Below are 15,461 nucleotides of genomic sequence, written 5' to 3'. Positions count from 1 at the left end.
AGGTCGTGGAAGCTTGAAAAGTAAAGGAAATGAGAGAGAATCAAATGTAGAAAAAAACAAAACACATCTCAAAATGTTGGTGAAAGAATAGTGGAAGAACTCTATATAATAATATTGGACCTTTTAAAATTCTATAATTAATTCTGATAAAATAAAATCTTTTAACATTTTAGAAAATGTCCAACTTTTCCTATTCAAACTCTTCCAATTTCATACATTTATTAAATTAAGAGTGCACTTAAATTTTTCATTCAAAACTAAATTTTCACCCATTAAATTTAACATTTTAATAATATTTTTAACTAATTTTAATATTACTGAAAATTTTATACCATAAAGTTCTATAATGTATTAATAATATGATGAAAATTTACGAAAAAGAATTAACCTATACTTAAATTATCTTGTAACGAAGTAACTTTACTTTTATGAATTCAACATAAAATTCATATATACATAATAAATTGTTTATTCTTGATATTCGTAAATTTAATATAATATAATTAAAAGTAATAATAACTGAATTAATTTAGGTAAGTAAACTTTTCGTACAGTAACTTATTAAATCACCATTTATGATTTAAGTTAATTATATAAACTATTAATTAATTGTAAGTGTTATGCTTTGTAAATTTAAAATTTTTACGAGGTATAAAAATAGTCCAAAAATATTATCTAAAGATGGTAGCTTTTTTAATGTATAATATATTATAGATAATTCTTTCCTTGAAGAAAGAACTACAATTCTATCCAAATAAATAAAAATCTCAACATGATCACATTATTTACCAAATTAGTATAAATGGAAATGTTATAATTTCTCAAAGTGGCAAATTCTCTCGTTCATTATCACTGGAGTAACAACACATACCGAAGTGTGGATTGAGAAATGTCCTGGACGCATAAAGGACTTTGCAAATTGATATCAATTCATTAACTTTGTCTTTTAGTTTTTTCCTTTCATGTACTAAAAAAGAACTTAACAAATTAAGAAAAGTTGAAATTTTAAGTTAATGTCTTTACCTAATTAAAATATATATGATCTGGTTGATAAGTATAATTTAATTAGTAAATAAGTTATTAGGTAGTAATAATCATGGGTCGAAAAATCCCAACAAATTAATTTGACCAAATTAAAAAGTTCCACATTAAAATTGAGATTTAAGTACAAATTTAAAAGTTCAAAAAAAAATATATATATATATATATACACATGATTTTCTATCCTAAAATTATCATGGTATTCAAGCTTGACCAAAATTACTATTCTTCTACTGTCAATCACTAGGATCTCAACTTTAGGCTATTAAAGGAAACAAATGAAAATAAATAAAAAATCAATAAATAAAATCATTTTCTCTCTTTTTCTTTATTCTTCTTTTTTTCCCACTTAAAGAAATTTTTTAAGAAAGTGAAAATCATGATGGGTTATTTGATAAAGCATTTCATCTCTTAAAAGATTAAAATTTTAATTTTATCAATATTTTATTTTTTCCAAAGTTGCTTTTATGGCTTAAAGTTTTATTTCATTCTAACTTTTATATATTTTAGTGAGCCCAAAAAAATCATTGCATTTTATCTAATTTTCTTAAATGTAAACTCTAAATACTTGATATTATTTGGTTCAATTATGTTTTCTTCAATTGTAGGTCGGGTCAACTATCAATCTACCTAGTCTATTAGAGTTATGCTCGAATAGTTGTCAGATTCACCCATCAAATTGTGCTTTTAAAATCTTATAATTTTGCTCCTTAGTCTTAATTTATTGATCTCAACAGTCTCGTTTTTTTTGTTCAAACACGATTTTTTTAATAAAAAAGGAAAATGTACAAAAGCTCTATTGGTCTCTGTCATTCTACGAGTCTCTCCATTTTTACGTATGGCATCGCATAATGCTAAAATGAGCACATGATTATTTTTAATTCAACAACATGAAGATTCGAACATTTGATTTTTTGGTCAATGATATATATACTTAACCAGTTAAGTTATGTTTAGGTTCGGTTGTTGGATCTCTATTGTTAATCAAAGTGTTAAGTGTAATGATAAATATATGATGTAATATTGTTATGGACTCACCAACTAGCTAATCAGACGCGAGCCCCTCTTCGAGCTTTTCCGTTGTCTTTTTCGAATTCCTTTTCACCCTTTTGATATCGGGTGTGAATCAAGATAAATGGAAAAAATCCCTGAATTTAATGGAAAAACCACTAACAATTTTTTTTTCTAACAACCATTAATGTGGTAGAGACCATTGGGGTTGAATAGATTAAGATACAAAATTAATTATTCAAATAAAACTCTCTCATATCCAATTAATTTTTATCAATAAATTATTTTATAGTATCAAATTATTAATATCATACGAGTAACCAAAATAAAAACTTTACTTACAATATTAGAAAAACCATTGTAAATACAAAAGATAAAAATGATAGGTTAAATGCAGAGTTTCACTATATTGCATTAGGGGCAATTTTTTTTCCCCTCACTAGAATGCCATAAAAGATTCTGGAAATTTAAGTGGGAAGTTATTTTTTAAAAATATTTGTAAATTTGCCTTTTTACAAAATAATTACAAATATAGTATCTTAAAGATTAAAAATTCAACATTTTAAAACTTTTATTAATTACTTAGATTTATTTTGGTAATGGTAAATATATTTTTTATTAATCGGTTAATCGTTTGATTTCCATCGTAATGATTGATCTAACTATAATAATGGTAATCCCTAATTAATTTATTTTTAGTATTACAATTTAAATATGAGAGCAATTCGACCCTACTGCCTTTTAAAAGAGATTTCCAATATTTTGACCATTTGAGTTATCCTCGTATCAGCAATTAACTTTAATATTTATTGACTACATTTTTCTTTTTCTTGAGTTTAACAATTGCGGGAGTAGAAATCGAACCATCAAACTTTGGAATAGTAATAGTAAAATCGACCATCACTATTGACTTTCTTTTAGTAATTGACTTGTTTTATTATATTTGTAAAATCTACTATCATGATCCAAATGAATTGTAAGGATGGATTTATTTTACATATTAGAATCAATAGTCACAAATTCGTGATTATGCAGGGAAAAGTTTCTTTAGTTCTTCATTCCCATGACATTTTGAATTTTTTATTTTGATTTCTAGATTTTCAAATATTTAATTTTAGCCTCTTAATTTTCTAACATTTTATTTCAGTCTCTAAATTTTTTATAAAAAAAAATGTTTTTGTTCCTATGTTACTTTTATTAATCATTAAAATCAAATAAATCCAAATTTGTTTTAAAACATTTAATCTAATACATATGGCTTGAATCACTAACTCATTTAGAAATTTATTCAAAAATGGGAAAAAAGAAAAAAAGAAACATGTGTTGTGAGTTTTTATTACTTTTAGTGCAACATTTAAGGTTTAAAACAAAATATTAGAAAGTTTCACATTAACAATAAAAATTCATAAGCTAAAATAGAACTTTTTTAGATTGGCCTCAGCTAGACATTATATAAGAACTCTGCGATGGTTGCTTGTTTACGATGTTAAAATCCTACAAGATTTGTGACTACCAAGGATGTTACTTTCATGTAATAAGAACAAGTCACTCGCTCGAATGGAGGAATTTCAATTTAGCAACTTGGGGGTGGGGGAATTTTTTTTTTTTTTCCGTTATATAAGCGGGGAGGAGATGGGGAGTATGTTCCCCGTTCCCGCCCCATTTATTTTATGTATTATCATTATCTATTTTAAAATTATAAACTGTTACAAGACATTGTTGACTTATATGACATTGTTGCGATGTTTATGTTTTGAGACTTATTTGAATCGATAATTTGAAGGGTGAAATTCAGATTTTAGAATTATGAAGCATTTTCATAAAATTCAAGAATTTTTCATTTTAAATGGGGTTCCTCGTGCGTATTTAATCATTTAATTGGAGATTTTCCTTAGATAATTAACATTTAATTGCATATTTTCCCATCTCCGCCCCAATGACACTCCTACTAATAACCAAATATCGTAGAGCTTAATAGTTCATTTGTAAGCTGGTCCAAACAGTTACGGGTATAAAATCGGAAAAAGAAATCCAAATTGGGATTGGTTCTTTATTTTTTATTTTTTTATTTTTTATTTTGGTTGGGTAAATTATAAAAGTGTAATTGAAATGAGTAGCATCATTTTAAATTAAACAAAAAGGGAAAAAAAATAATAATTGGAGTGGGGGGTAATAATGAGCATAATGAGAAATGAGTAGGAAAAGAGGACGGGGTCCGTCTTGGGAAGCTTGGGGTACTTCCGTAATTTTAACAAAACCATCATGTCAATTTCGTCATTTCACGCCCCAGCTGGTGGGCCAATCATGCCGTGTGCGTGCCATTTTTTTGATTGATTTCATCTCAGCCGTTCATCTTTCTCCACGTGGGCCCCCCTCCCGCTCCGGTCTTCTTGACCATCCAATCCCTCGCCCTTCACACACGTGGATTCGAGCGCCCGTTTTAATTATTCCACTTTTTTTTTCTTTTTTCTCCGTCGAAATTCCTTTTTGCCCCCCTGGAATCTCTCTGATTAATCCGGTTCGGTCTACTACTTCAACCGTCCGGTTCATTCTCGAAAAATAATATAGTCAATCTATTAAAATTGGCCTGGTTCGATGATTTTGGTTTTTCAAAATTATGCAGGTTTGCTCAACCATTTATTTGGTATGTTTTCACATTTTTAAAAGTTTAAAACAAATTTTTGAAAACTACAGTCCCATTTGAGGGATGTCTATTTTATTTTTGGTTTTCTATTCTTCAGAATTAAGCTAGTAAATATTGTTTTCACCTATGAATTTCTTTGTTGTGCACTTAGTTTTTAAAAATATTTTCAAAATCTAAGTTTGACTTTGAAAACTATAAAAGGTAGTTTTAAAAAATTTGCTCTTGTCCTTAAATTTGGCTAAGAGTTTAAGTGTATTTTTTAAAAAAGAAAATAAAACATACTTAAGAAATAGTGAGAAAACAAACATAACTTTCAAAAAGCATTAGCAAGAGTGAAAAGTAGTATTTTAGTTCAATTGTGGGCAAACAAACAAACACTATGGTTATCAAATCGAATCGTAATTTTTTAGTTTTCAAATTTTAGCTTAGATTTTAAACTCAACTCTAAAATGTAGATAGCAAAACAAAGATATACACAAGTAAAGATTTACAAGTTTAATTTTAAAATAAAAAACTAAATAGTTATCAAACGAATCCTAAATGTACCTTATTGATTCTAAAGTTTAAGAACTAAACTTATAATTTAACCCGAGTTAAAATTCACTAATGGCCTCTATACTTTCATCAAAGTAATGATTTAGTCCATGTACTCTCAAATTTAAAATAATTAAGTATCTAAAATTTAGTATGCAACAATTTAATCTTTATGATTTAAAATTTATAACGATTTAGTTCCTAGGTAGATCAATAAAATACAAGACAAACATATTTATAAAACTACAAAAACTAAAATTATTACATAATAAAAATAAACATTTAATTTTGATGAGGTTATTCATATTAGGAATTAAATTGATAAGAATTTTTTACTACCAAAGCTCAGGCACGACGACAAAATTATTAACCTTATTATAGGGAAGAAAAAGAAAAAAAGCGGTTAAGTAAAACCGAACCGGTGGAGTAATTAGAAGAAAAGGGGAGGGTATAATCGGAAAAGGAAGGAATTTTGGTTAGGGAAGATGCGTGCGGGGTCAGTACAATTCATGGGAAATTCATGGAGAAGAGATGACGTGGCGGAACGTGATTGGAGAAGGAAGTAGAGAGAGAGAAATAGAGAGAAAGAAAAGGGAGAGAGAGAGAGCTCCGCAGAAAGGAAGAGAGGGCTGGGCATGGAAGGCCTGGCCATGCTTAGGCAGCTAATCGCTCAGCTTCAGGAGCTCTTGGAATTCTACGATTCTCATCCTCCGCCGCCGCCGCCACCCCCGCCGCCGTCGCCGCCGCTTCATCCTCTTCCTCAACTGCCTCTCACCCTAGCTCCTTCTCGCCAAAGGTATCTCTCTTACGCGCTTTCATCTCCCTCCGATCTCTCTCTTCTTTCTGTGCTCTGCTGTTCAATGCTTCTCTTCCGGTTCCAGAAATGCCATTTTTGAGCGCTTATAGTGACGTATTCGTAGCTATTTTGGTGGATATGTCTGTTTCTTTAATGTGATTCCGCTGTCGCTGTTTATGACCTCTTCTCTCTTGCTTTATCTTCTTTCTCTTCGTTTTTCGTTATTCTTGTTTGTTTTCCTCTTCCTGCTCTCTTGATTGTTCCTTCTTGTTTCTGTTGCATAATGTAATTTCACTTCCGTTGAAATTCGAAGTGGAGGAGGAGAATTGGAATTCAATTTGTGATTTAATTGTGGTTACTCCAGGCGTTTGTTAGAATGTGTGATTGAATAATCCACAGCTTCCTCAAACTTAGCTGCTTTTGTTGATAAGTAATTCATGTCAAGTGGGGAGGTGGAGTCCTTGGATTTGTTATGGGCAGCCCCTTTTTAGGAAGAGGAGGAAAAGAGATGACTGAGCAACAAAAAGGAAAGCTCTCAAAAGTTGGAAGGAATCTGAGAAGTCGAAACTGTGCTCAAGGAAACTCTAGAAGATTTTATGATAAACATGTTACCTAATTGAAATTATTGGGTTGATTGACATATTATGTTTTGTTACTTGCATTTGGATTTATTTTGTGCTTGTGGCACAAATAAATCTGAGGTATTTACTATATTTGTACTTGTTGGTGGCATAGTCAAAGATACCAAAAATGAAGTGATTTAGTCAACCTTACATGAGTGAGTAGCAGATCACTGTCTACAGTAATCGGACTGGAATTACAGTGGGTAGACCATAACACGCTCGATGATAAAACACACACTATATAATGTTTAGTCTGCATTAGCGATTTCGATACCGGGGAAAATTCACCTCAACAAACTGGGAGGAGGTGCAATAGTAAGACCTATGTTGTTTGGAGACATAGTTGAAGAATTGTGTAAACGTGAGTAGGTTATTTATATTGACTACCTGGTAATATATCAAGCCTAAGTCGATGAAAATCTTGAACGAACTGGAGATGTATTCTTCTAAATAATGGCTGCTGAATTTTATCTGTCGTTCTGTTGCAAAGCTACCTGAATGAGGGTCCAAGTTATTGTGGCTAAGAAAACTAGTGGCCTAATTGAAAATGCATATATGTAGGATGGTTTGTTTCATTTAACGTCTAGGAACCATGGAATTTGCTATTTATCTTATTTTCAATTCATCAAGAAAGTAGGTACGTAACACATAGTTGCATTTAGGAGAATGGTCATCTTTTCCTCTTTTAGTTTCGATTTACGTTTGAATTTTTTGCAATAATTATTATTTTTCATAAATGCATCATTTTGGCTCTTTTTTCACATTTATTTGATCCCTATACTTCTAAACAAGTGGCCATTTTAGTCCTTGTTTGTATAATTGGTACACAAATTCTGTATACATTGGAAACCCTTTAATAAAAGTTTATGGCTGCATTTCAAGAAATTATTGAGTGTAATATTGTGCTGAAATTTTCATCTAAAAGACTGAGATTAAAAATAAAATGCAGGTACCAAAATGGTTACTTTTTAAACGTATAGGGACCAGAACAGACGCTTTGACTCTGAAAATATAATAGACAAAAGCTTAAAGTAGAGATCAAAATAGATAAATACCAAAATGAACCAAGCTGAAAATATAGGGACCAAAAAGTATTTAGAACTTTTTTTTGGGCGGGGAGTGGTTCTTAGAACATTTATTTCCAGCATTAGAATGAAGCCTCCATACAGGAAGTGTCTGGTCTCAACTTCTAAGACATTTTCCTAGGTAGACTTTTCTACATTTCAAGTTGCCTCCTCCCAAATTGTAGTTATGACCAACCCAATTCAAGCTTGGCATGATTTTCATCTCTTTCGTTGAGAATGGGCTGCATCTTAATAATGCAGATCGATAAAATTAGTGATACAAACTAAGACAAAAACTATTTGAAAGAAATTACTTGGAGGACTTCTTTATGTTTCAATAGTTATATGTGTGTAGCTGCAAATTCAGTTTGGCATGGAGATGTTCTGCTTGTTTGACGGATGTGCTTCTTGTCTGGTCTTAATATTTTTAGGCTAGATATTCTCTAATGCAATTGAGATGCAATCGATGTTTGGGAATATGCATGGAAGTTGGATACGGATATCCAGTGACCAAGTCATTCTATTATAGTATCGCCAATGAACTGTTCTGTCAATTGCAGTGAAATGGATTACATTGAAAACGTACTAATAACATCATCGTGAAACAAACCGACCGGTGCTAGAGTGTTATGATTTGAATGGGTCGGTTTTTCCTCCTTTTGCGTTTTGGATTCTCCTTCAAACTTGTCAGGTTAAATGATATATGAAATTTGTTGAGAACTCTTGTCTGGAGTAGTTTTTGACCATCTTCAATTGACTTGTGCACAGATGGTGCTTCAAAGATATTGATGACAACTCTGCAGATGATTATTATGGCCTTGTAATGGCAGCTGGTAGATCAGGGAATTGTAAGATGACAGAATCTTGCATACTTCCACCTGTAAAGAAATCAAGAAAGGAGCGGAACCGAGGAAAACTGTCTGGATCAGCAGCAACAACTGAGGTGATGGAAGAAGAAATTTGGAAAGATTTCCCAGAAGACCTTTTCGAAGCTGTCATTGCTAGACTTCCCATTGCTACATTCTTTCGCTTTCGTGCTGTTTGTCAAAAATGGAACTCGCTGCTAAACTCTGAAAGTTTCTCTCTTTACTGTGCCCAAGTCCCACAAATCACCCCCTGGTTTTATACCATTACACACGACATGGTTAGTTCAGGAGCCATATATGACCCTTCTTCGAAAAAATGGCACCATCCATCCATTTCATCTCAGCCTATAAAGCTACTTGTCCTGCCAGTTGCATCTGCTGGAGGCCTTGTGTGCTTGCTCGATTTCAGCCATAGGAACTTCTATGTATGCAATCCTCTAACTCAATCTTTTAAAGAGTTGCCAGCTAGATCAGTTGAGGTGTGGTCTCGTGTTGCGGTAGGGATGACTCTAAACGGGAGTTCGACCAGCGGGGGCTATAAGATCTTATGCCTCGGCTGTGATGGAGAGTACGAGATTTATGACTCCATAAAAAACTCTTGGATTCACCCTGGGAGCATTCCTTCTAATATTAAGCTTCCGTTGTCCCTGAACTTCCGCTCACAAGCTGTCTCCATTGACAGCACACTTTACTTCATGCGTTCAGACCCTGAAGGGATTGTGTCCTACAACATGGTCACTGGGGTTTGGAAGCAGTTTATAGTTCCCGCACCGCTACATCTGACAGACCATACACTTGCAGAGTACGGGGGCCGGATCATGCTCGTGGGGTTGTTGACGAAAAACGCTGCCACGTGCGTGTGCATATGGGAGCTGCAGAAGATGATGCTCTTATGGAAGGAGGTTGACAGAATGCCAAACATATGGTGCTTGGAGTTTTATGGAAAGCACGTTAGAATGAATTGCTTGGGAAACAAGGGGTTGCTCATGCTGTCCTTGAGATCGAGACAAACGAACAGATTGGTTACGTACAACGTGGCGAGCAAGGAATGGTCGAAAGTTCCCGGGTTGCCTCGTGGGAGGAAGCGCCAATGGATAACATCCGGGACTGCATTTTACCCTTGCCCGACTGCTGTGGCTTGACTTAGCTTAGCTTCTCGTCGGCTCCGCAGCCACGTCTCATTTGAAAAGCTGCTCGTTAACATGTAAGCTTTATTTCTTCTTTCCACGCAAGGCTTTTTTGCTGCTGATTTTCTTCATCTTGTAGTTTTGTTTTTGATGATCAGTTAGAATGGTAGTTTGAGTTTATTTTTCTCAACAATCAGACTCTTGTGATTCTCTGGTGTACAAACCTGTGTACAAAATAACTTTAAAATGTCAAAAGACAAGTTTAAGAATTTCCATTTCTCTGGGCTGGGAATTGTATAATATCTTTGCTTCCAAAAAAGAAACTGCAATAGTTCCTTCTTTTGGGTCAATAATTTTGTATGATGGCAGATGACAAAGTCTCCATTTTAGATATTTTATCATGGTTGTTTTCACCCTATCACTAATATTAATATTCAATCTTTGAATGGAAAAATAGCTTAATTACAAATTTAGTTCATAAACTTTTTAAGTGATATCTATTTTGGTGTTTCAACTTCAAAATATTTTTTAATTATGTTTTTAATTTTCTTGTTTTTGGAACTAATAAGTTGTGTCATTAGTACTGTTGCTTAAATGTTGATGTAATACTTTGGCCAAATTTTTACTTTAAAATGTATTTTACTTGCTTTAAAATTTTCGTCCTTCCAACTTCTATATTTTAGGCTTGAATGGCTATTTTTCACTAATTTAAAACACTTCTCAATTATTTTAATGTTTTATTAGATAAACAGAAATAATTTTAGAAATCCTAAAAAGTAAAAACACTTAAAAAAGAACTATAAAGTACTTTTGAAAAAACATACGTGTGTGTTTTTTTGTGTTTGGCCTGTCCTTTCAAGTACTTATGCAGAATTTCAGTGCTTATAAAGGAATAAAAGTATATATATATATATATATATATATATATATATATATATTTATTTATTTATTTATAAATTGATGGTGTTGGATTAAAATGTTAAATAGTAAATATACTTCTTCTTTTCTTTTCTTTTCTTCTTTTCTTCTTTTCTTTTTTTTTTAACAAGATAACATACCATTTATTAATATAAGTGCATGAGGAGGCATATATTTTACTGTCACGCTATAGTTGAACCTTAGATTTATAGAACATTAGATCAAAGATTCAACGAAACAAAATAAAAAGAAAAAATATGGACCATTTGAATTAGAGATGTCGAAGCTCTCTTTTATAAGATCTTCAATGCGGCAAGGAGCCATGTGGATGTTGAATTATTTCAAGAAAAAGAGAAAAAAAAAGAATGAATATGTTGAAAGCTTCGAATAGAAAAATAGTAAATATACTTTTAACTTTTTAATCCATTAAAAAAAATACTTTTTTAAAAAATTTTGACAAGCAGGAAATTTTGAGAAGTCCTATAAACTAAAAACCAAAAATATAAAAAATAAAAAATAAAAATTTTAAAAGTCATTTAGATGAGACATCTAATTAGTTTCTTATTATTTTTATTTTATTTTATTACTTTTTCTTTTTTTACCAAAATTATTCGTTAGAAAAGTAAAAGTATTTCACTAAAATAATATTCATTAAAAAATTAGTTCACTAAAAAAACACTTTGGCTAAAAGTACCCCAAACTCTCCTTGAAAGTAAAATTCTGATTCTCAATTTAGTCATCTTTTAAAGCTATTTTCAGCTAAATTCTTTTTTAAAAAAGTTACAAAAAGTGATGTATTATTCTATTATTATTTTATTAACATATTAAAGACACGAAACATACCACCACATAAGAGCCACCAAACATCTACATAATGAATAATTTAAACAAAGCATGGGTTTAATTACACATTAATTACTACTAACAGATTTTGTTCGGACGAGGAAAATTGAAAATTTTAAAAGATCAAGGACCAAATTGAAAAAATCTAAAAAAAGAGGGACTAGTAAATCAATAAAGTCATAATTTTGATACCAATTGTTAAGATTAGCCAAAGCTTGGTTAGTGGGGATAAACTCAACTAGGATGAGTATGTCCTTAGCGGAAGAAGGGAAGAAAAAACATCAAAAAAAATCCGGCTCCAACCACCTTTAGCGATTGTGCAGTCAAAGGTGGCTTTGCTATCGAGACTAACATAGCTCAACACTGTCTACGGCTTCATTGCGTGTGCTCGGGGTAGAAGTTTTGTATAAATGTATCGCTATGCTATTAAGTATTTTGATTTAAGTTCTTTTCTTTCTAAAAGATGAAATAGTATAACCCGATTGAAGCGTAATAATCAATCTGTAATGTATTGTATGTCTCATTCTTCTACCCTTTCCCGAGAGTCGATGACTACTCATAGCTATTAGCTTGACTACAAAGAAGAATTCGACCCAATGCTTTATTTCTATGCTAATTGATCCTAATTCGATATTAGAAGTATATTAACTTTTAACCCAATAACCGAATACTTTTGTTTGTAAATACTGTATATTTGATTCCATCCATAAATTTTCTTCTCTAAATTTGAATCTTAACAAAAATGCTAGTTCTAGTTCTTACTGTTCATACATTATGATATGAATATACAACACCAATTCGTTATGTATGGATGATGAGATTCTATCGATACAAAGCCAATTCCAATAGAATTCCAATAGACTTATTGGAGGGTCTCATTGGCGTGCATCAGTAGGAATTAAACCTACAAATTCGTCACACAAATCTACAATTTCTAATTGTGAGTTGGAACCCTACACGCTGTACTTTAAAAAAATTATTATTAAGATTATATGAAACTAGAGAGAGGATTGTAGTAAATTCTATTATCAAAATTCTTCAAATGTCCCCACCAAAGAACCAGCTGCGGGATCAATTCATTTTAAAAAGAATAAAAATAACAACTTTTTCATTTTCTTCTGTGTTCGTCCTTCAGCCTAAGAAGGTGAGGCTACAAGAGATGAAACTATAACACCATCTCAAAATCAGAGATCATCACATCAAGCCATGCCTCCCCCTGTTGCTGTCCTGATAATCTGGAACAGAGCTGTTCAATAACCAAACATCAGCATCAATAATAATAACATTTCACAGCAAGTTTGCTTGTCTCGTGATCAAAACGAGCAACATCGTAATCCCGAGCAACTTCAGTTAGAGAAAGATATTCAATTGGAACACGCAACCTTTGGACTCTCATTTTCAAACTCTAGCTAAGAGAGTGAAACAAGTATTGAGATCATGAAACTTCTGTTTATTTATTCGATGTTACCTAATGCTTATAAAGTCCTACAGATTGATTAAAACCATGTGAAACACAAGTATGGGATCTCCTCAGGCAGTATATCTACATATTCCTAGACACCATGAACAATATCTTGAGTGGAAAAAAAAAATCTAACATTTGAAAGTCATAAGATTTGACTGGTAAAGAGTTGAAACTTTGAGATAATCGGAGAGTGGGTTAAAATCAAGAGAATGAAAGAATCGCTTTGGATATTATAAGGGGTGTGTTTAGATGGCCAAAATCACTTTTGTCATTGTCAAAATCATCCCTTTCCCTTTCCATTGATTGTCTGGCAAATTAAAAAATTGATTTTAGGAAAGTTTAAATTGATTTTTAAGGGAAAGTTTAAATTGATTTTTACCATCCAAGTGATACCTTAAAAATCAATTATATATAAATCTCTTTTTGTCAAAGTCAATCATTCTCAGTATATTTCCTCAAAACTTCTGTATATTTCCTAAGTATATTTCCTCAACAAAATAAACGTCCACCATGGAGCAATCTTTCTTTTATAGATGGGAGAAAAATCAAATCATCCTAAAACCAGCCAACTTTCACAAGGAGGGTCCTTATTATTATTATTACAATCTTTCTTCCAGGAGTAACTCCTGATTAAAATTGATTTTTAAAATATCACTTGAGTGGTGATTTTGGAAACACTCAGGCCACGTCCTGCAAAACCCTACAACACACCGTTGTAGAAAATACTAGATCTTTTTATCCTGGACTGGTAGCCACCTGAGATTTAAACCCCTGCCCCAAAGTCCCTTCCCCAAGCCCCACTGCGAATAGACTAACCAATGGTGGTTAAGGAGTGACCAACTTTTACCTTCTATCTTTATATGTTTATATGTATGTGTAGTCTTTCAATTTCAAAAATTAAAAGGGGTAAATTAAAGGAAAACTTGAAAGTTCTTTTCTTTTTAACATATTATTTTGATCTAAGACAAAATAAGGTATTGGCCCCTCCTTTGTCCTTGGCTCCATCCCTACCTAGGACTAAGACTCAGATACTTGGTTTATAAGAAGTTATCCATAACTGAACTACAGGTTATTTATTAGAGAGCAAATCTATATTATATAAATAATACAAAGGATTAGTCTTACATGATCCAATGACGACAAATACGAAGAATCCAAGCAGCAGAGGCCCAACAGGATAGTCCTTCCCCTTCTTAACGGTTGTCTCTGGAACAGCTCCTCTCTTTGTGATATTCCTCTCGAACCTCACCACCTTGCGGTCTGCAAGACGCCTTGATGTTGTCTACAAAAGCAGAAGGATATAGACTTAAACTTAACCAATTATTGTTCAAAAAGGCAGAGCAAAATATCAAAATTGACTAAGTAGTGCATTTCAGCAGCACTAACAATTCTAAACAAAATCAAATTGCTACAAAAGCTCGAACTTTCTCCATTCAGAACAATGCCCTTAGGCACCTTATCACATATCAACCATTGATATCTGAAAAACATGGCCTAATTTTTAAATTTTAGACTTGTGAAAACAACCATCAGCTTAGATCAAGGGCCCAAGTGGGAATACTTATTTCCAATTATTCTTCTGTAAACGAGTTCAATTTCACAAAACTTAAAATTAGAATAAACAAACAAGATTTCCCATTTGAGTGTCCAGTATTTTTCATTGCCATCACAACTGTTCCTTCTAATAATCTACATTTCGTTTTTCCTCTACTCTTATAAAGCTTCTCAATAAGGTTTCATCAAAATATTTAGGCCAATACTGAATTCAAAAGCCTTTTCAGGATTGCTCAGCCAAAGCTATCGTTTACCCGCGTCATACTAAGTCTAAAGAGAGACAATCAAAGGCAGAGAACGAAAAGTCAACCATTAAAAAACCCTATAATCGCAACATAGATCAGATTGAGACTGAGTTCTCGACAGAGAAAACAGAAAGAGAATCACAATCAACAATAACAAATGCACAACGAAAGATCAAGAAGATGCGTATGAATCAGAAATCCAGAACCTAGAACAATCACTCGCGATTACAATCTCAGAGGGAAACAGAAATGGAAGAAAATTACCATGATCGGCAGGAAATTGGGTAGCCGGAGACGATAAAATCAGGAGAGAGATTAGAAGAATTGCAGTCGATCCTCCTGGCTGGCCGGCCGGCGAGTCTTCTCTCCCGATCGTACTCTCCGGTCACCGTTCTTCTCCAACAGATTGGTCCTTCCTATCGTAATTTCGGGAATTAAATAGTTCGATTTAATGGCTGGCATTGATACAATTCCCGGACTTTGCGTCACCGTCAGACTATTATTGGGTGCCACCACGTTTTGTGTCATACGTGGCTCTTTTCTATTGGATGCGTCCGTAACACCCGGCTATCGCTTTTGAGACATCTGGTTTTTCCAATAAAACCTTTTTTTTTTCTAAACAACAGTGAAAATATGAATTTTTACCCAAATATAAATTCCAAACTTTCAATTCTATCAAATTGAATTCTACCCTTCAAATCTGTTATCATTTTTACCATTAGTTCCATTT

General features: G+C 32.5%; 2 protein-coding genes across 3 annotated transcripts; one reads left to right on the top strand and one right to left on the bottom strand.

The window, feature by feature from the left end:
• The first annotated feature begins 5,822 nt into the window (after positions 1-5,822).
• On the top strand, positions 5,823-9,975 carry LCR (Galactose oxidase/kelch repeat superfamily protein). 2 transcript variants are annotated; one of them, XM_022299753.2, is made up of 2 exons: positions 5,823-6,026; positions 8,482-9,975. In XM_022299753.2, the coding sequence occupies exons 1-2, from the start codon at positions 5,866-5,868 to the stop codon at positions 9,719-9,721; spliced, it is 1,401 nt and encodes a 466-aa protein (XP_022155445.1). In that variant the 5' UTR covers positions 5,823-5,865; the 3' UTR covers positions 9,722-9,975. The 2 variants fall into 2 exon arrangements, with proteins under 2 accessions (XP_022155445.1, XP_087982934.1); XM_088126808.1 differs by lacking the exon at positions 5,823-6,026 and adding an exon at positions 8,301-8,355.
• A 2,491-nt stretch (positions 9,976-12,466) lies between these two features.
• On the bottom strand, positions 12,467-15,155 carry LOC111022594 (uncharacterized). The gene is made up of 3 exons (XM_022299763.2): positions 14,996-15,155; positions 14,058-14,214; positions 12,467-12,713 (listed from the first exon to the last, which is right to left on the bottom strand). Exons 1-3 carry the CDS (start codon positions 14,996-14,998, stop codon positions 12,667-12,669), a joined length of 207 nt encoding a protein of 68 aa, XP_022155455.1. The 5' UTR covers positions 14,999-15,155; the 3' UTR covers positions 12,467-12,666.
• Between the last annotated feature and the right edge of the window lie 306 nt (positions 15,156-15,461).

Source organism: Momordica charantia (genome assembly GCF_013281855.1).
Source record: "Momordica charantia cultivar OHB3-1 chromosome 7 unlocalized genomic scaffold, Mcharantia_2.0 BLBB01000007.1, whole genome shotgun sequence".
Taxonomy (NCBI): domain Eukaryota; kingdom Viridiplantae; phylum Streptophyta; class Magnoliopsida; order Cucurbitales; family Cucurbitaceae; genus Momordica; species Momordica charantia.
This window is presented reverse-complemented; position numbering and strand designations above follow the sequence as displayed.

What these genes read in the sequence shown, in the direction of transcription:
- LCR (XM_022299753.2), top strand. Translation starts at nt 5,866, where the DNA reads ATGGAAGGCCTGGCCATGCTTAGGCAGCTAATCGCTCAGCTTCAGGAG. An exon ending in CTAGCTCCTTCTCGCCAAAG is followed by an intron (nt 6,027 to 8,481) that starts GTATCTCTCTTA and finishes ACTTGTGCACAG; the next exon opens with ATGGTGCTTCAAAGATATTG.
- LOC111022594 (XM_022299763.2), bottom strand. An exon ending in ATTTGTCGTCATTGGATCAT is followed by an intron (nt 12,714 to 14,057) that starts GTAAGACTAATC and finishes GTTATTGAACAG; the next exon opens with CTCTGTTCCAGATTATCAGG.